The 20,099-nt window shown below is 42.9% G+C and overlaps 2 protein-coding genes across 6 annotated transcripts in view; one reads left to right on the top strand and one right to left on the bottom strand.

The window, feature by feature from the left end:
- The window catches only part of CPNE3 (copine 3), a 35,981-nt gene extending 35,689 nt beyond the window's left edge, over positions 1 to 292 (bottom strand). Inside the window, exon 1 of the mRNA XM_039841977.1 lies at positions 176 to 292. The gene's annotated coding sequence lies outside the window, so the exon portion shown is untranslated. The remainder of the gene's footprint in view (positions 1 to 175) is intronic.
- A 4,720-nt stretch (positions 293 to 5,012) lies between these two features.
- RMDN1 (regulator of microtubule dynamics 1) overlaps positions 5,013 to 20,099 on the top strand; it is a 38,057-nt gene continuing 22,970 nt past the window's right edge. For 2 of the 5 annotated variants that reach the window (XM_039841969.1, XM_039841970.1), the window contains exons 1-3: positions 5,015 to 5,198; positions 13,762 to 13,879; positions 19,399 to 19,495. In XM_039841969.1, the coding sequence (XP_039697903.1) occupies positions 5,070 to 5,198; positions 13,762 to 13,879; positions 19,399 to 19,495 (344 nt within the window). In that variant the 5' untranslated portion in view covers positions 5,015 to 5,069. Of the gene's footprint in view, positions 5,199 to 5,322; positions 5,511 to 6,401; positions 6,511 to 13,761; positions 13,880 to 19,398; positions 19,496 to 20,099 lie in introns of those variants that run through there. The other 3 variants (XM_039841971.1, XM_039841973.1, XM_039841972.1) reach the window with 3 other exon arrangements.

Below are 20,099 nucleotides of genomic sequence, written 5' to 3'. Positions count from 1 at the left end.
TGCCCCCAACTGCCCCTTCCGGCCGCGGCCACCTCGGGCGCCCCGCCTGCCCCCAACCCCCACCCCAGGCCGCGGCCTCGCGGGACCGACCCCCCCCATCCCTCGGGCCGCCCCAGAGCCGCCGCGCGGCCCTCCGCCCAGGGGCCCGCCGCACCGCCGGAGCCGAGGCCCTCACCTCCGGTCTCAGAGGCAGGAGTCGCGCACGGGTGGACACGAGGTAGCACGTCCACCGGGCCGCGGGATTCACCAGAACCAGGCAAGACTGGCAGAGCAGGACCGGGCGGGGCGGGGCGGGGCGGGGCGGGCGCGGGGCCTCCCAGAGGGGCGGGGCGGGCGGGGCAGACTGGGCGGAGGGGGCGGGGCCGACCGGGCACTGGCCCACACAGATCTGCCCTTCGCCGCTGGGCTGATGTGATGCTTCTGGGTTACTGAACTGACCGAAAACCCCAAGTTGACTTTGGGCATTAAAATAAGTTGTTCGGTGCACCGAAATTAATTCCTGAAGGATAAAAGAATTAAATTATTTGAGAAAATTATACCAGCGGCTGAACCCGGGAAGAATGAGAGTAGTGACATGCTTAGCTCTGACCATTCTTACTTAGAGAACGTCCATGTGCTCCCTACCGGAGTCATTTCACATCTTTAATTTCATACAAAGAAAGGGTCAGTACCTTAAGCATAAATTGATTTTTAAAAAATAGAAAAATAGGCAAAGGATAATTTTTTTACTTACAGAATGAAAAAGGAAACAATTGAAGAAATACAAGCTTTCCTAAGTAAAACTTTACTTTTAATCCAAAAATGAAAACTAAATACTTTTTAAATAAATCAGTGCAAGTGAGGATTGAGCATGTCCTGAATGCCTACTATGTGCCACGTATTGGTCTAATCCTGAGATATACTAGTGACAGAAGCTTCTATCCTAGAGAGAGAAGAAAAAAGTTATCGAAAACGAATGAGAGGATTCCAGGTAGCCATAACTACCATGAGGAAAGTAGTAAGGGTGATTGGCGAGTAACAGCAGTTTATTTTGACTGGGGATCAGGGAAGGTCTCTCTAAGATGGTGATATTTGATCTGAGACCTGAAAAATAAGAAAGAGCCAATCATGCTGTGATCCAAGGGCCGTAGAGTGAAAGCAGGGGCCAATGCAGAAATAGACCCAGCAAGTGGCAAGGTCGAAAACAAGGCTTTTGTGTTTGGAGCATAGTGGAAAGGAAGAAGTGTTTTGTTTTGTTTTTACTAAAAGTTGGTAAAAACAACTTTTTTGTTTCATTCTTATGTTTTTACATTTAAGTGAAAGTCTTCAGGCACCAGTAATTTAATTGTAAGTTTCAAAATTTCTAGACTACTTAGTTACCATATCTAAACTTCATGACCTTTGTCTCTATTAAAATAGAAGGAAGTAGAGACAAGGAAATGGTTTTGTGTTTAGTACCCAGTAAGCAATCTCATTTCAATGCCTACTGCCATAGCTACTCAGTGTACTTACTTATTCATTCTCCTCAAACTATAGTCTAAATTCTTTTCTGTGTTCTTATTCATTCACCCATTTACTCAACATGTGTTGCTCATTCACCCATTCACTCGACATGTAGTATATATCAGGCACAACAAGATTCCGGAAACAAAGAACAAACATGTATGGGACTTGGCACTTGGTGCAAATTTACATGGATGTTACAATGAATGAGATGTTCACAGTCAACAGATTACACCAAGTTCCATGGCTTAAAACTAACAGTAATTTATTCTCTCTCATAGTTTCTGTGGTTCGGGGATTTATGAGTGGCTTAGCTAGGTGGTTCTGGCTCATCCTCTCTCAGGACACTGCAGTCAGCTATTGAGCAGGTGGCAGTCATCTCACAGGGTGGAGGAGCCACTTCCAAGTGGCCTACTCGCAAGGAACAGTGGTGCTGTTTGTTGGTGGGAGCCTAACTTCCTCTTTACATGAGCCTCTCAATAGGGCTGCTTGAGTGTCCTAATGGTGTTGGCACTGGCTTCCTCCAGGATAAACAATCCAAGAGGTCAAGGCAGAAGCCTTATGACTTAGCCCAAGAAGTCACACACCAACAACTTTGCAGTATTCTATCGGTCAAACAGACCAGCCTTGATTTAACGTGAGAGGGGTTTCCACAAAAGAGTAAATCCAAGAGGTGAGGACCAAAGCTGGCTATCTGGGAGGCTGGCCACCACGGCTGGCCAAAAAGCATTTCAAATCCAAATGTGCAAACAGAACTTCCTGATTCCTCCCCAAAGCTCTTCCTCCAATGGTCTTCTCTGTCTCAAGCAATGGAGAAGCATTCTTCCACTCGTCTGGGCCCAAACTTCTGGAATCATCTTGGACTCTCTCCTCTCATATCCCGTCGCCATCTGGTCTGGTCTGTCAGCTAATCCTGTCAACTCCACCTTCAAATATATCCAGATTCTGATCACTCATATCTTCCAGCCTACTGCAAGCCAGCATTACTTCTTTCTAGATTGTTCTAATACCCTCCTAACTCATTCCCTTCTTGCTCCCCTTCCGTCTATTTTCAAATTAGATCAGAAGGATATATCCTTTAGATCATGCCGCACACAGTCAAACAAAGAAAAAAGGCGAAGTTCTTGCAGTTGCCTACAAGGTCTTGCCCTTCCTGGTCTGCACTCCTCCCTGGCCTCTTACCACCCTCCTCCTTGCCCGCGGCTCTCACTCTAGAGTGGACTTGCCATCCGTGGAAAATGCCACTTGCCTTCCCAGGTCGGGCCTTTGTACCTTCCTGTCCCTCTACATGGCATGCTCTGCCCTCAGATGCCGCCACAGCTCACTCCCTCTTCTTTGGGTCTTTATTCCTCAGTGAGGGTCTTCTGTGGCCACCACCCTGTTTCCCACTGCAGCCTATACAGAAATACACTCCATACTGCTCGCTTCCTGCTTCACCTTCCACTGTAGAACTTACTATCATCTATTATACCTTTTGCTTATCTTGCTTACTATTTTTCCCCAACTAAAATATATATTCCATTAGGAACTGTTCATTCTAAAATACCATCTAAAATACCAGGCATATTATAGATATGCAATAAATATTTGTTGAATGAAGAAACAGTGCTAGGACTTGTAATAGACAAAAATCAGATATGTCATTGCGTTTACGGTATAGCAAAGACACACATTACCAAATCATAGCAACTGGAGCTCCAAAATATGCTCCAGATTAACAAATAATCACAAATAGAAAAATGGAATTATAAAACATGCTCAAAGCCACAAAGGATATGAAAGTATATTGAGGGAATCAAGAACAGTTTCTCTGAGGAAGTGACATTTGGGCTGAGAGCTGAAAGATGAATAGAATAGTTAGGTAAGGGATCATGGAGTGAGGTGGGAGGAACGAGAAGGAATCCTAGGTCTGAGGCCCTTTGGAGGAAAGAAAAGATAGTGTGCACGGAGCCGAGAGAAAAATAGTGCAGACTTAAAGAGACTAAAGGAACGTGAGTTAAAGGCAGTACATAATCAGGATTCTATCCTGAATTGGAGGAAAAATAGTTGTTATAAAGGACAGCATTGGAACAATAAGCAAAACTTATAATATTAATAGTATTCTGTCAATTTCCTGAATTTGATAATTGTATTGGAACTAAACAAGAGAATGTCTGTTTCTAGGCATAAAGTCATGATATCTGTAATCTGTCAAAAGGTTCAAGAGAAAATAATAATAGTACTATAACATCAATATTATATGTAATATATGTAAAGAAAGATAAAACAAATGTGACAAAATGTTAACAATGGCCGAATCCAGGTAAAGAATATTAGAGTTCCTGCAACTTTTCTAAGAATATAAATTTTTTTCTAAGTGAAAAATGTCATTAAAATTTCACTCTGGCTGAAATATCGAAAACTCGATTTCAGGATTATCATGGCATCCAGTAGTATAAACGTATTTAGCAATATTGAGGTAGCTACCAGCAGAAATATGTAAAAATGGTTCCAAGAAAAAAAGACTAGGAGTCAGCAAAAGTTGGGAAGAGGATCTTCTGTGTATTTTTAAAACATACTTTTAAAACAAAGAAAATAGTAATAGCACTGATGTGATCCTAAAGAAATGATTTAATGGGCCGTGGTGAAGGCAGCAATCACATAGAAGCATCCGACTCATGGATTCGTCTTCTAACATCTACTGGCTATTTGCCCTCGTTCTTCGCAAGATACTTGGGAAGACTAAATGAAATAAAAGTATTTGTTATTTCTCTACGTGTAAGTATAGTATTAAAAGTACTATATAAATGCAATCTAAGTTTTAAAAACATAGGACTCTCTTTCCTCATCGCCCATAAAGTTTTCATGTCATCCATACAAATAGGTACTCCATGTGCTGCTTGTGTGTTCACCCACTTCAGTTCTGGAGCAGGACTCAAGACCACTTCATTCCCTCGAAAGGAATGCCACTCCGGCGAGAAGTAGGACCTTGCAATGCTTAGAGGGAAGCCGGGGTCGACGTCCAACATCCCATCCCACAGCTGAGCGGGGCCTGCTCTCTGGTTCCTTGCGGAGACCAGCTCGGGCTTCACTGGCGTCGTTCGTTCCCTCTGGCTCCTCCCCTGTAGTCTCGTCCTCCACCTTCTTCACGTGGAGCAGTTCAACTCCAAGCACTGATTTCCCCAAAGGATCCCTGGTACCAGATTTTCCCTCCCTTTGGAGCAGAGAAGTGTAAATAACAAGTCATTTTTTTCTGTGGCGCAAGTAAATTCTCGGATCTGTTTCCGAGCTTTCAGTTTTGCTTGGTGACCTAGCTCCGTGCAAACCCACAACGGATGCGCACAGACTCAGAACAGAAACGCGCCGGAGGCCAGAAGCGAATCCTCACGGCCCCAGTCCCCTAGGCGCAGGCGCGGCGCGGAGTGGCGCTACGCCCCACCCACTCGGCGTATGCCCCGCCCACCGGAACCCCGGGGCCGGAAGCAGGAAGAGGCGCAGGCAGAAAGCGGGCGGACGCGCTTTCCTTGGATTGGACAGGGGCGTCTTTCGCCCCGCCCCTCTTGCTCTTCTGCGGCCAGGAGGTGAAGGGTCGGGCCCGCGATTAGGTCATGGCGCTGGCCGCTCGACTCTGGCGCTTTCTCCCTTCGGGACGCGGCACTGCCGTGGGAACTCGGTTTCTGACGGGTGCTGCTGGCAGCCGCGGGACTTGCGGGCCTGGGCGACTCGGCGGCTCTGAGGTACCCGCCGTCCTGGCTCCTGCTCCCCCTCGCGGGCCCCGGCGGCCGCCCGCCGCCTTCGGGAACGCGGCGACCTGAGAAAGGACCCGGACCGGTGGGTGCTCGCCGGTTCGCGAGCCGCCCCTTCTGTCCGGAACCGGGTCGGAGGAGCCCCCCGCTGCGTCTTCGCGCGACTCTGTCCCCTCCTGGCCTCCCGTGTGAAGGCAGCGTGCGGGGACGAACCCGGTCGCCGTGAAGTCATTGTTCCCTTCCGCGGTGCCGCTTGCGGTCCCGGCACCTGAGGCTGTCGGCCTCCCCGACTGAAACTGTGGGGTAAATTTGAAAATCCCTCCGACTCGGGAACAGAGATTTGTCACTATCTAGGGTTTGTTTTTTGTTTTTTTTTCCAGTCGAGTCGCTTGTTTTATCTGCATGACGTTAAGGACGGACGTTGGGATGGCCGTTGGCTGCGGCCCCGGTTTGGGCGTTTCTGTCAGGCTGTCCTGAGCCTTGGTCCGTCCGTTCGTTCCTGAAGGAGAAGTGACGGGCGAGGGTGGGCGTTGATGCACATATTTGTCATTTGAACTAGGCGTTTCCTTTTTTTCAACTCCAAAATCTCCATTTCTGCCTGCAGCGTTCGAGCCCCTGGGTGGGGCTGGGGGCCAGTGGAAGGCTGAGGCTCGATCCCTTTCCTCCGAGCTCCTAGCCAGGTGGGACATGTTAGACGACACGAGCAGCGGGCGGGGCGAGGTCCTGAGTGTGAAACCAGTTAGCTTCAGGTTTTCAGATGAGAATTTAAAATTCTCAGGTGATCATAATTTTTGGATAACTGCAATAGCTAGTATTTATTGAAGGCTTGCTGTAACCAGTCGTTGTGCTAAGCATTACCTCATGTAACCTTCATTTCCACCCTGTGAAGTAAGAACTGTTACTTTAACCGTTTTTTAAAAGAGGAAACTGAAACGGTTAAATAACGTGTCCGAGTCACACAGCTAGATTGACCACAGGTGGAATGTCTCCAGAGCCCATGAGCTAGCTGCATACAGCCTCTGCTGAAAAACTGAAAACCAGAGAAGCAAGATAGAAACGGTAGGAAGAAAGTCAGGATCAGGAGGAACTAGAAAGATGTAAAAGTACAGTAAGTTCTCACTCAACGTCGGTGGGTTCTTGGGACTTTGGCAAAACAACGTCCTGGCAAACCTCATACTGCGGGTTCCTTTCCAGAACTCTGAAGTGAAGCGAGTCGTCATCTTGCTGGTGGAGGGTCGTGCCTTCAATTTGTTAACAACGCAACACCTGTGAAGCGCAGTTGAGCAAAGCACAGTGAAATGAGGTAAACCTGTGTAACGAAACCGGGTTTCCCACAGGCTAATCGATACAAACAGGAGTTAGGTTCTAATGGCATCTCGTCAGTCAGCCTTATAGTGAGACAACATTGAAAGAGACAAAGTTATTCCAGGACCTGCTGTAATAAAACTCCACTATAAGCCAAAGGCAGTTACAAAAATTCTCCCCTCTAGGCTTACTGCATTTTTAGAGAGTTGGAACTATGTATTATTACCAACTCTCGACTTATGTTTTTAAGCCTTTATTTTAAGCCAGATTTTTCTCTAAGCCTAATGTCAGTAAGTCATCTTGGAGATATTTCCTTCCCAGGAGATCAGAGAAATCAGAGGCTACTTCTGAGTGGCTGGAAGACGTTTCATCTGTCTTTTCTATTTGCAGTCTGTTATAAAACACCCATCTCTGAATGTTTATTTTTCAACACATTTGTACCAAGCGCTTACCCTGAGCAAGGCTCTGTTGTGAGCTCCAAGGATACAATGAACATGAGAAGCAGAAACTCTCTTCTCATGGATGTTACAGACGAGGAAAGGTGGTCGCTGAGTAAATGTGAATGCTCAGTGTTAGGAAAAGGGGAGCATAGGACTCCTAACCTGATTTTGAAGTGGGGCAGGGGAAAAGGTGTGAGCAGTTAAAGATGAGAGCTAAAGAAGGATTAGGAGTTAACTAGCTAAAGGAAAGATGAGGACAACGTATTTCGGTAAGGAGAGTAGCACGGTTAGACCTTGAGGAGCCGAAAGGATGGCCGAAGGCTGAAGTAGGAGAATAAGCTGAAATCAACCAAGGCTGAAAAGTCAGGCAGGAATCTGCTACTACACAGCAGATTATCACACCGCTTAATGGCTTGAAACAAACGTTTATCTCACGGTTTCTGTTGGTTGGGAATGCAGGTGAGGGTTAGCTGGGTGCCTCTAGCTGAAGGTCTCTCTCGCCGTTAAATCAGGCTCTTTAGCTGCTAAGGTCTAGTCTGAAGGCTCAGCCATGGGGGTAGAGGGAAAGTTTGCTTCCAAGCCCACTCATGTGGTTGTAGAGAGGTCTCTGCTACTTACCAGGAGGGCTTCCCCACAGGGCTGCCCCAAGGCACAGCAGTTGGCTTCCTCCGCGGCAGGAGAGCAAGTGTTAGAGACGGAAGTCAGTCTCCCTGACCTGACCTTGGAAGTAGCTCCCTTCACTTCTGCATGCTGTTTCTTCCAAGGTAGTCAGTCCAGACTACATTTAAGGGGACGGGTTTTCACAAAGGAGCAAATATCAGGAGGCGGGGATCACTGCGGGTTGCTTTATTTTTAATGGATTAATTTATTTGTGGAATAATGGACATAACGTTACTTTCAGGTGTACAACATGATTCGATACTTGATGTGAAATGATCACTAGTTAACATCCGTCTCCACACACAGTATTTTTCCTGTGATGAGAACTTTTATTTATGATTTACTCTCTTCGCAACTTCCGAATATATAATGTGGTATTGACCATAGTCCCCATGCTGTACATTCACTCCCAGGACTGACTTGATAGCTGGGAGTTTGCACCTTTGGCCCCCTCCTCCCATCTCAGCCCCCCTGCCTCCACCAGTCTATCGTCGGTATCCATGAGTTTGGATTATTTTTTTTAGATTTCACACATAAGTGAAATCATACTGTTTGTCTTTACTTCACTTAGCATAATGCCCTCAAGGTCCATTCATGTCACAAATGGCACAATTTCATTTTTATGGCGGAATCATGTTCCGTTGTATGTATGTATATGTATATATATACTGATTTTGTATCTTGCAACTTTACTGAATATGTTTATTCTAACAGTTTTTGGATGGAGTTTTATGTATATAATCTCATGTCATCTGCAAAAAAATGACAGTTTTACTTTGTGATTTAGATGCCTTTTCTCTTTCTCATGTAATTGCTCTGGCTAGAACTTCCAGTACTACGCTGGATGAAAGTGGCAGCAGTTGGCATCCTTGTCTTGTCCTTGATCTTAAAGAGAAAGCTTTCAGCTTTGCACCGTTGAGTGACGTAAACTGTGAGCTTATCACATATGGCCTTTATTATGTTGAAATGTGTTCCCTGTATACCCACCTTGTTGAGAATTTTATCACAAATAGAGGTCGAATTTTGTCAAATGCTTTCTGTATCTTTTGAGACGGTTATATGAATTTTGGCCTTCATTTTGTTAGTGCAGTGTATCACGTCGAACCAGCGTTGCATCCCTGGAATCCTTGATCGTGGTGCGTGATTCTTTAAATGTGGTGTTGACTCTCTCCTTGTCTTTATCTTTTGACACATTAATTAATGATGTATCTTGTGAGTCTTTAGATTTATTGTATTTCGAATTCCCTAAGTTTCCTGGATCTAGGTGTCTGTTTTCCTCTCCACATTAGGGAAGTTTTCAGCCATTTCTTCATATAAACTTTCCGCCCCTTACTCTCTTCTCCTTCTGGAATTCCATAATACAAATATTGGTGGGCTTGATGTCACTCTTTTTTCTTTTGCTGCTGTGATTGGATGCATTGCATTGCCCCGTCTTCAAGTTCACTGGTCTTTTTCTCCACTTTATTTAATCTGCCGTTGAACCCCTCTGTTGTATTTTCAGTTCAGTAATTGTTCAGCTGTGTGACTTTTGTTTGGTACTTTCTAATATTTTCTCTGTGTTCAAATTCTCACTTTGTTCACCCATTCTTCTCTCGAGCTCAGTGACCATCTTTATGGCCATTATTTTAAACTCTTTATCAGGTAAATCACTTTTCTCTATTCCATTAAGGTCATTTTCCTAGGTTTTATCTTGTTCTTTCTTTTGGAGCATATTTTTCTCTGTCTTTATTTGGGGAGGGGAGCTTTTTGCATTGGTTTCTCTGCACTAGATAAAATAGGCACCTCTCACAGTCTTGAAGGAGCGGTTTTGTGGAGGAGGTGAGACTTAACCGGTCAGCCCTTTCCTGGCTCTTGGTTGTCGTCAAGCCTTTGTGGTAGTTCAGGCAGTCTACTTTATTCCTAGTGGCTCCCAGCAGTTGAGGATGTGCCAAGATTTGTCACTGTCCCAAAGTGGGGCATTTTAGTCATCACCTGGATTCAGGCTGATTTGAAGCCAGACCCTCAGGCAGCAGCTTTTAAATACGGAAATAAGCCTCTTTCAGGGGAAGCTAGAGAGGGTGTTTCTGTCTGCACCCTCTGCACTGAGCTCTGGGGTGATATCCAGTTACGACCAGTTTCTTTGTTTGCTACTGTTTCTCTGAACCATGAACACAGCCTTGCTGGCCCCCAGAGCCAGGCCATCAGGGGATGCGTCCTCGGAGTGGCAGCCACCAAAGTGGGGAGCCAGACGTTTACACAGACTCCTTTCTCAGACACAGCTTGGGGCGCGGCAGGGGTAGAGCCAGAACCTAGTACCCGCCGGCCCTCCCAGACTGTGGGAGAGACTGTGGGAGAGACTGTGGGAGAGACTGTGGGAGAGACTGTGGTTGACCACTAGCTGTGTTTATTAGACTCCTGCCCCTCGGGCGTAGCTGTGAGGGTGAGCGAGCTAATCGGCCTGTCTGGCAGCCAGGCCGGAGGTGTGTGGCGGTCTGCTGTCCCTCTGCTGTCCCTCTGCGGTGCTGGTGGGTGGATGAGTCTGCAGTGTCTTTTTAGAACTGCTCTGTGTGCTGTCACCCATGGGTCTTGTGGATGCAGACCTCGTTGGCTTTCTAAGCAGGTTGTTTGCGGGGCTCGTCTCAGGTGCAGGCCTTAAAAGTTGGGGTGCCTTGTGTGGGGTTCAAACCCTTCGCTCCTCAGGGAGGAGCTTGGGGTTGTGAGTTCTCTCCTGATTGAGGATCGCTGTGGAGTCTGTAGAGAGTGTGTCTCAGGCCCTCCTACCTGTTTCTCTTGGATTTTTTCCTCATTTACTTGGTGTATAGGAGTCACTCAGCTATTTGGGGGTTTCTTTCAGAGGGCATTGTTCTGTTTATAGCTGTAGATTTGATGTGTCCTTTGGGAGGAGGCGTTTTAGGGACACCCTGCCCCCCATGGCCATCATGAATGGGAACCTGTTGGGGGCCGTTTTTGAGGTTCCTGCCACAACCAGATTCAGAAAACTTTGTAAATTATGTGTATTTCTGAGATTCTAAAGTTATAGGAAACCATGAAACAGTTTAAACAGGGATGTTTATTTGATTGGTTTGCATTAACAAACAATTTTGTGCGGTGTCAAGAATGGGTAGGCTAGAGTGGGTGCTGGAGACCAGATCAGAGGTCATTGCTGCAAGCCAGGTGAGAACTGGTGGTGTGGACTTCACTGATGAAGTAGCCTTGGGGACAGTGGCTGCCTTCACAGCTTCCAGGTGGACTGAGCAGACTTGACAGCTGAGCTTTGGGAGTTCATGGAAGGAGCCGAGGAGGAGGCTCAGGGTTCTGGCCAGAGCAGCATGTGGGTGGCCACGCTGTTTCCTGGGGTAGGCCTCTAGACAGCGATGTGGGGGTTCGAGGAGGAGATGAATCACGTTTTAAGCTAATTAAGGGGACTGACGAGATGTGCAAGTTGACGCAGAATAGACAGTTTGCTAGGTCCGGGCTGGAGGTGAAGATTTGGGAGCCGTTAGCGTGGCCGTAAGTACTGCGGGGGTGAGGGGGTCGACAGTGTTCGTAGTAAGACTGGAGGAGGCCTCATACCCACCACGGAGGGAACCCCGCATTTAAAAAGAGGAGGAGCCGACAGGAAGTTAGGGAAACCGAGAGGTGGTGGTGACACATTCCTTTTTATCTAGTGACGAGTTTGTATTTTTGAATTCTTTATAGCTTGAAGTTAGTATAATTAACGTTGAATAAAAGATCTAAGAGATCGCTTGCTTTTGTTGTGCAGCAAACATTTTTTGAGAATTCATCACATGAAAGGCGTTGTGAAGGGCATGGGAGGCACGAGGTGAGATGGCAGATCCTGGTTGTCTCAGACAGTCTCGCACGTTGTCAGTATTTTCGAGGCGTCACTGAGTCCTGATTCTTTTCATTGATTTTATTTTTTTAATTCCAGAAACATGGTTTTTATCTCCTTTCCCAGAGATGAACAGAGAGACCCTTCTCATTAACCAAACTGATGTGAGTCCAACTGGTAAACTGTTCTTCATCAGTTTACAGTAAGAATTATAAGTGTCAGGTGCCCAGTGCATTTTCTCCCCTCTAAGAAGGCCAGTGTTTGTTGAGCATGAGGTCAGCGGAGGGAGGTTGAATGCTCAAGCTGTAATTAATCGTGCGTACAACTTTCCTACTGTGTGGTTGGTGTACCTGCCAGAGGAGCGAGGAGACTTACTGATAAAACTGTCTCTTCCGTTTTTTCTGGGTGCCAACAGCAATACCCACCCCTCCGCACACACCCATATCCTCTGCCCCTACCCCACCTTGCTTCTCTTTGGTAAATACAAGTAAACTCAGAAAATTAAGTGTTAAAAATGAGATTACGTCAAATTTAGTTTTACTGCTTTGCTGTTGATTTGTTTTGAATCCACTTGGGTTCAATATGCTCATGCTCAAGGAGGTAAATAAAGCACTTAGCAAGCTGGAATATGTCGGATTCCTCCTTCCCACTCTAGACACTTACTAGAAGTTGAAATGTGGATTGGGTGTGGGTGGGAAGAGAAAAAGTCAAGAGTGACCCCAAGGGAGTGGGGGGTGTGTGTCTGTGTGTCTGTGTCTGGGTGTTTAACCTGCACAACCAGAAGCAGCGAGTCTCCGTTTACCAAGGGAAAATGGGATTCAAGGGAGGCAGTAGCTGTTCTGGCCGATGCCCCCGTGCTACCTGGTGTACTTCCTGTGGAGACATGTCGATGAGGCAGCTGGATTTGGGATTCTGAAATGCAGAGGTGATATGGGCCTTAGATTACATGTGCTTGTTTTTGGCATGCCGGTGGTATCGAAAGTCATGAAATGAAATGAGATCACTAAATTGATACAGATAAAGAAAAGGTCTGGGACTGAGCCCAGGACACACTGGGACAGTGAGAGGTTGGAGATGAGGAACCAACAAAACAAAAGGAACAGTGGTTGAAACAGGAAATTCAAGAGAGGAGTATTTCAAAAGCCGGGTGAAATGTTTCAAGAAAGAGAGAACAGAGCAGCTGCTGAAGGAACAGGCTGAGTGGCTTACAAAGAGGCACGAGGAGATCGAGGGGCGACGGATGTCTGTCATCTTCAGTGTGCTCATGGTGACGGTTTTATGGGCTTACGCGCATATCTCATTGTACAAATGTATGTGCGGTTTATTGTGTGTCACATAGCTCAGTAAAGCTGTTTGTAAAACATTAAATCTCCATTCGTGATTTTTTTAAAAAAGGGAGTGATCAGCTGTAAAATGCTGTTGATAGGTCAAGTAAGATGAGAATTCAGAATGACCGTAAGAAATAGCAGCCTCCTTTGTGACCTGAACTAGAATATTCTCAGTGGAGTCGTGGGAATAAAAGTGTGATTTGTGTCGAGTGAAGGGAGAATGGGAAGAGGAAGTGGAAATAGAGTACAGACAAGTTTGGAAGAGTTTTGCTGAAAAGAGAAGTTGGAAAATGAGACTGAAGGGAGAGGTGGAGTCACGAGGGCTTTTGTTTTTTGCTTTTAAGAAAGTAAAGCTCACAGCTGATAAAGATAATCGTATAGCTCGTTTTCAGACTGATGGGGATGAGTCAGCAGAAAGAGAAAACGTGCTCCGTGAAAGAAAAATTGTCATGGGTAAAGGGAGGTGAGACCCATGCACTCCTCTGCCATTGGCCTTGAGAATTCTGGCCATAATTATGACAGTTTCTAAACCTGATTGTTTTATTGAAAACTTATGGGTTTTCTGAATCTCTTGAAGATATCTTCACTTAAAGCCATGTACATTTTTTATGTGTCATTACCACATTTGATATTTTTCAATTTGTCTTTTTTTTTCTTTTTCATTTTGTCTTTTCTTAAAATCGATATTTATATGTTGGTGTCTCAGTTTTTATACAATTATAATACCCGTGCCTTCTCAAATACAATATAGATCCAGCACTTATCAGCACGACTGTGATTTTTAGATAAGCTACCACCCTTAACCATTACTATGAATGTTTTCTTAAGAGAATATGCAATCTCTTTAATAATGAGAAATAATTTTACTAAATTTGATGAAGTAAATTCTGAGATTCCAGTATTCTTGGAATCGATCGCTGTGAGGGTGGGAGAAACGTGACATAATTTTTGTTTGATTTAGCAGTCACTTCAGATTTTCTGTTTAACTCTGCCCGTAATTGTTTCCACAGGTGATGGGAAACCCAGGAGCCTTTAAAAGAAGCCTCATATTCTCAGCCTTGTCTTATTTGGGTTTTGAGACTTATCAAGTCATCTCTCGGACTGCTGTGGTTCATGCCACAGCCAAAGGTGAGTCTGAGCTAAACATCAGGAACACTTAGCGATTTGTGTGTGTTATGTTTTTGTTAATAACGTACAGTTATTTTGGATAAGTATTGAAACTGACATTGGCGTAGGCTAGATTATTTTCTGCTTTTCTTTACTCGTCATTCTGATATATATTCTAACACCTAGAGCTCCTTCAATAAGAAGTGCTCTTGATACTTTATAGTTTTATAGGGCCCTTAGGCTAAGAACATTTGTTTCATTTTTAAAGGGATTTGGGGTGGGAGGCGGGAAGAATGTACCACAGAGACCAGATCTGGCCCAGAAAGTCCAAATATTTACTCTCCCGATCTTTACAGAAAAAGTTCGCTAATCCCAGCTTGACAAAGATACAGTGATTCTTTTGTTTCCTTGTTACACTCCTCTCGATGTAGTTCAGACAGGCTCAGTTACTTTACAAACAATGCAGTTTGGTACTAAGTATCAAATAACTGGTTGACAAGTAGAATATTACATAAATTTCTTATCTGGTATACTATAGTTAAATAAACATCAATACTTGCCATATTTTAAAAGTTAAATTTAATCAAACCAGTTGTGTATGTAGATTAGCCAAAATTTCAGTATATTAGAGAAAAAGTTTTATGAGTTAAGCCTTTTTGTTTTTCACAATCCTCGCTTTCTAATCATCAAGAAGGTGGTTGAGGAGAGAAGCAAAGATTTGATTTTGAATAGATGTTCTTATTACAAATCTGATAGTTGAGGAATTTGAGAATATTATCTAAAAATTACTAGTTATTTCCTGATTTTATTTATCTTTGACTATTCTTTTAAAAAGTAGATAATTGAGAATGTGTTCTTTTTTGTAATGTATCATTTTCATGGACGAAATACGAACTTGGTTTTGTCACTGGGTCAGTGTTTTGGCAAATACAAGAACTCAGCTTTTTAAAACTTCCTAGACTTTTCACTATAACTTCACTATTCCCAGCAAGTTTGTAAAGTAGTTAGGACAGGCTGTATTATCACATTATAATATTAATTTTTTAAAAACATCTTTGAGATGTGCCTAGTGGTTGCACATTTAAGATTTTTCTGTGTGTGTATGTTTCACTATAATACTAATTTTTGAAAAGACGCTCACCAGGTTAAATTTCCTCCAAGCGGAGCTGTCAGAGCAGAGGTTAGAACGCTTACCCCGCTCTTTTTGCGTCTGTCACGCTCAGTTTGTGCACTTTAGCACCATTTTGTTGCGAAAAGGAGTGCAGAGCGCCATCGCCTCCCTGAGCGACGCAGTGCAGCGCTTCGAAGGGGAAACCAAAGTTACTTTTACCCTTCGTGATCATGGCGCATTTTCTCAGAAGCGTCTTTGATGACATAAATGACTGCGTATCCAGTAACCTGAAAATAACACTGTAAGGTGTTAGCACCTTGTGGCCTCCTGAGCTGGGCATGGCCTTGCACAGCCCCCCAATTTTTTCTTTTTTAATTTGGCACACAGGTGCTGGGTGTTATTTTCTACAGTTCCTAAGTGATTGCATCAAAGATGTGTTCGGGACCTCTGATGTACCAGTACTTGCCTTATGTACATATGTAGTTGTCACTTGGCCCAAAAGTGTGTATGGTGTGTGCGTTTGTGTTATAGAAATTCAGATTCTTTTTATCCAGTACATGCTAATTCTTTCATTTTGCTGGCTTGTATCTATGTTCGTGTATGTGCTATTCAAAAGAAGTCATAACTTTTTCTACAATGTGAAAAAAATATGTACATGCAGAATTAATTCTAAATGTTAATTCCAATCCTAACACCTTGAAATAAAACCTTGAAAAAAAATAACATTTTAATATTTCAAAATGTAACTGATTCCGAAAACTAAATTTACTGTTTTTATTCTAGATTTTAATGAAAATTGCCTTATAGTTTTGAATCCTTTATTTTCAAGTGCATTTTGAGTACTTAAGACGTTAATGGAAAGAACAGAGCATGGATGTTTGTTTACCTTTTCTTGATTTCTTTCACTTTGTTTTCTTAAACAAAACCTCACGTTATAATTGATTGGCATGTTTATATAATTTATTTGTGAGACTAGGCCATAGCCCTTGGAAAAACATCAACTATCGATAAAATATAGAAACCATTTTTTATAACTTGGAAAATAGTCCATGTTCTTGTGGAAACAGAACTCCATTGGCCCTCGCTAGTGTCACTTTGTCATATATCTCCCTTTGCCGTGATCCTTATTTTCTGTATTTTTAGGAATTGGTCTTCAAATAATTCCACTCATCAAAACTGCTTAATTCTTTTTGGATCTGCTTCATGCTCACTGAAGCCGATTAAAAATATTTTTTCTTCTCCATTTACAGAGATCAAATCATATTCTGAAGTGAGACTTTTTTAGAAATTAATCCAAGGGCGTACATATTTTTCACATCTCAGTTGGGTGGGATCATGGGACTCATTTTTTAAATAATAATGTCTGTATTCACAAGATCGTGCTAGATACGTACTTGTCAGCAGTGATTGAAGCACTCCAGTAGAAAGTTTTTCATTATTTCCTTAAAATAAGCAAAATTTAAAGTCCTTCAAGATACATTCACAGTGCTCTCACGTGTGTGTGTGTGTGTGTGTGGAGAGAGAGAGTGTGTGTGTGTGAGAGAGAGAGAGAGAGAGTGGGGAGTCACTTGTCAGATGCTTAAAGGCAGTGATGACACACAGCTCGGTGCACAGGGCCTTCATGTCATCCCTTCCGTTGTCTCTTTTCCTGTCCTGGTACTGACGTCTCTTTCCCGATGAACCTGTGGACTGAGGTCCCTCCTCCTGCACACAGGCTTTGTCGGGTCACTTGCAGGCACGTGTGGAGACACCACTTCCAGGACTGGGTCTTGTTGGCGTGAACGTTTGCCTTAAATTTTATGATGTTGCTCTGCTTAGAGCCTTCTCATGTCTAGAAAAATCTCGGAGTGTCTAGAAAATCTAGATATTCATGTTTTGCTTTGTAAAGCTTCTGTGGAGAAACATCAGAAATAGAGCTGTTGTACTTGCTTAGAGGAGAGTATTTTGTTCCCGTCCAGATGCCTCACACAGCTAAGCACACTCGGCAAAGAAACTAGAAAATCAGAGTTCACGTATACACACAGCACGTCACATCATTCACTTTGTTTTTCCACTTTTTTTTTTTTTATTCTAATACTTATGCTCTTGTGCATATTCATTTTAGGCCGAATTTAAAAATTCACTCTACAGTTGTAGGTGAATTAGTTTCTCAGTTCATCCATTACTTAAGTTGAAAAGTAATGTACTTTAAAAGTTTAGTCCATTTTATAGACTATATTCTTTATGTCAGTAACAGCTTATTTTTAAATATTTTCAGGAAAAATGCAGAGTATTAAACAAGTAAAACACAGCTGATTGGGTCTCCATGCTCCCACCCTAGTGCCTGTGTGAGTCTGTAGTATCAGAGTAAGTGTGTTTTTTCTTATAAGTTGCACACTAGATGATTTTAGAAATTTCTTTTTAGAATCAGGAAAATATGTAAATATATATATATATTTAAAGCCTGGATACTATGGCTTATGGTACTGTACTGTATAATAAAGAAATGGGAGATAAGTGATTTAAGAAGTTAAAAAAGAATAATACACGAAAAAGATTTACGTGATTTTAAATTACTCACTAGATTTCTCCATTTTCTTCAGTGACACGGGCGATGAGATGTAGAGTCTCAGGTGGTGTAAGGACAGTAATCTCTGTCACTGTCCTCAGGGAGTTGGAGGGAGAATGTGAATAGAATTAAATGTAACTTTGCTGCCTACGCAGACACACACTTAGACACGCCACATCGATACATCTAGTCTAATGTTCCGTGAGCTTTCCGCCACCCCTGTAACACATTACCGCAAATTGAGTGACTTAAAACAACACACATTTCTTACCTCCCAGGTCGTCGTTCAGAAGTCCAGGCGGGCTCTCACCAGCTTGAATCCAGGAGGGGCGGGGCTGAGCTCCTTTCTGGGGGGGGCGGGGGGTGAGGGAGGGGGAGGAGGCGGGCGGAGACAGCGTTTCCTGGGGTTTTCCAGCTCCTGGCGCTGTCCAGGGCCCTCAGCTAGAAGCTCCCTCCTCTGTGTTCACAGCCAGCAGCCACATCACCCTGACCGGTTCGTTGTCACCACCTCTGATGTCCTTCCGCCTCGCTCTCCCACTTTTTTATAGCAGGCCCACCTGGCTCATCCAGGATGGCTTCCTGTTTCGAGGTCACCTGATTTTGTGGCCTTTATTCCATCCATGGGCTTGATCCCCTTTGTCATGCGGCCTGTACGTTTTCACAGGCTCTGGGGCAGGGCGTTTGGGGCCATTTTTGTGCCTCCCACAGTTATCGACTAAGAATGCTGAGACTGGTTCTTTTTAAGAATCTTTGGGTTGTTATAACCCAGATTTGGAGAATCAGCCACTGATAAAAATAAAAATATAGAGTAAAATGGAAGCAAACATAGTCTCCCAGCGATGTGAATATTACTAAACTCTGGCACCTAAGCAGACTGAAGTACGATTAAAGAGGGGGAAAAAGAAATCATTATTTAATTTTAGGGTTTCTTTGCTATTGTAATTTAATTTTTCTTAAACTAAATTTTTCTTAAACGTCATTACACCATGATGTTAACTTAATAAAAGGTACTTCACATGGTCGTGTCATAAATTCATGAGGTTTTTTTTTTTTTGCCAATCTAGGTTTTAATTTTTCAAAAATTTTTTTTTAAATTTTAACTTAAATTCACTATGATAAAAACATACTAAGATAAATAATAAACTTCACACATTGGAATGTTGGCTTATACGTAGGACTGAGTAATACATTGTCCTCATGGAAGACAAAATGAAATGTGTTCCTTAATAATAATTGGAATTTCCTGAAATTCACACTTAAGTATTGTTTTTTTTCAATAACTAGTCAACTTTTTTAAAGCATTACACTGTCTGAGTTTGACGTGTTTTGGAGTACCGTTTAAACTAATGCATTGGTTGGAACATTGTGCCAATGAATTAAGTTTCAAATTCTCTGTGTAGTTATCTAAGTTTTCGTTGACCGATTTCACTCTTTTTCCATAACTGTATAAGTTCGGTCATAAAGAGAATCTAGTAAAACACCAAGGTTCAATCCATGCAATTTAATAATTTTCAATGCTATAAGTGGGTATTATATCATTTTCTACTTAACAGCAGCACTAGCAGCAATAGCAGCAAAGACTGGAGGGTGAGGGTACTATAAACTCCTCACAGGAAACTCTTTTTTCCATTTTTAAAAATGCACTTAGTACCAGAATCAGCTTTCTAATTGTCTGTTTTTCATAGCTTAAATAAATCACTGATAGCCTCATACTTACTTCTACTACACTTACCTCTAGATACTTCAGAATTTCTGGTCTTTGTAGATGATTTCTAGGTCTGATTTCTTTTTTTATATATTTTAGAGTGTTTTTGTTTCTTAGGATTATTGCCGTCTGGCTTGGGAAGACCTACTTTACTGTGTTCTTTTTTTCTTTTATAGTCTTGGGAGTTGAAGAAGTCCTTGCACAAGCAGACTACCTCTACGAAAGTGGAGAAACAGAAAAACTTTATCAGCTGCTGACTCAGTACAAGGACAGGTGAGCAATGCATGATGGGCCTGGGTTTGCCGTTTTGTCAAAATTTTTGTTATTTAACACTTAAAATGATTCTCGGTGCTTGAAATTTTTATATTTTTTTAAGCTTTTACTTCAAAGTAATATTTCTTAGAGTTTAATTTATAGTATGCTCTTTCTTACATTAAATGACTCAAATGCTACATGTGTGTCATTGATTTAGAGAAGGTGGTTCTACTTACTCATTCTAGTAGAATGTGGAAATACTACTTTATCCATTTTGTTTTGCTTTGGATCACATAAGGCTGCCGTTAAATATATGTTTATGTCGTCTGTTTTATATTTCTCATTTCTTTTCAATTAATTTCTTACTGGTATAAGAATTTTATGAATTAGGGTGATCGTGTACCTCCATCGAATGGCCATTGAATGCCTTCCATCAGTGTATCACTTAAGAAGCATAATCTTTTAGAGAAATTAAAAATACCTTTTTCTTTTTCTTTTTTTCCCCCATTAGATTATATATTCAGTCCAGGGTATCACCGTGTACACATTTTTTTGGAGCGGGGCGAGGTATAGGCGAAAGGAGATTCAGCCTTTACAATAAGTCAGTAATGCTGTGTGTTTC

This window comes from Pteropus medius, unplaced genomic scaffold, assembly GCF_902729225.1.
Source record: "Pteropus medius unplaced genomic scaffold, Ma_sr-lr_union100, whole genome shotgun sequence".
Lineage (NCBI taxonomy): Eukaryota > Metazoa > Chordata > Mammalia > Chiroptera > Pteropodidae > Pteropus > Pteropus medius.
Note: the sequence above shows the minus strand (reverse complement) of the source record. Positions and strands in the feature narration are given on the sequence as shown.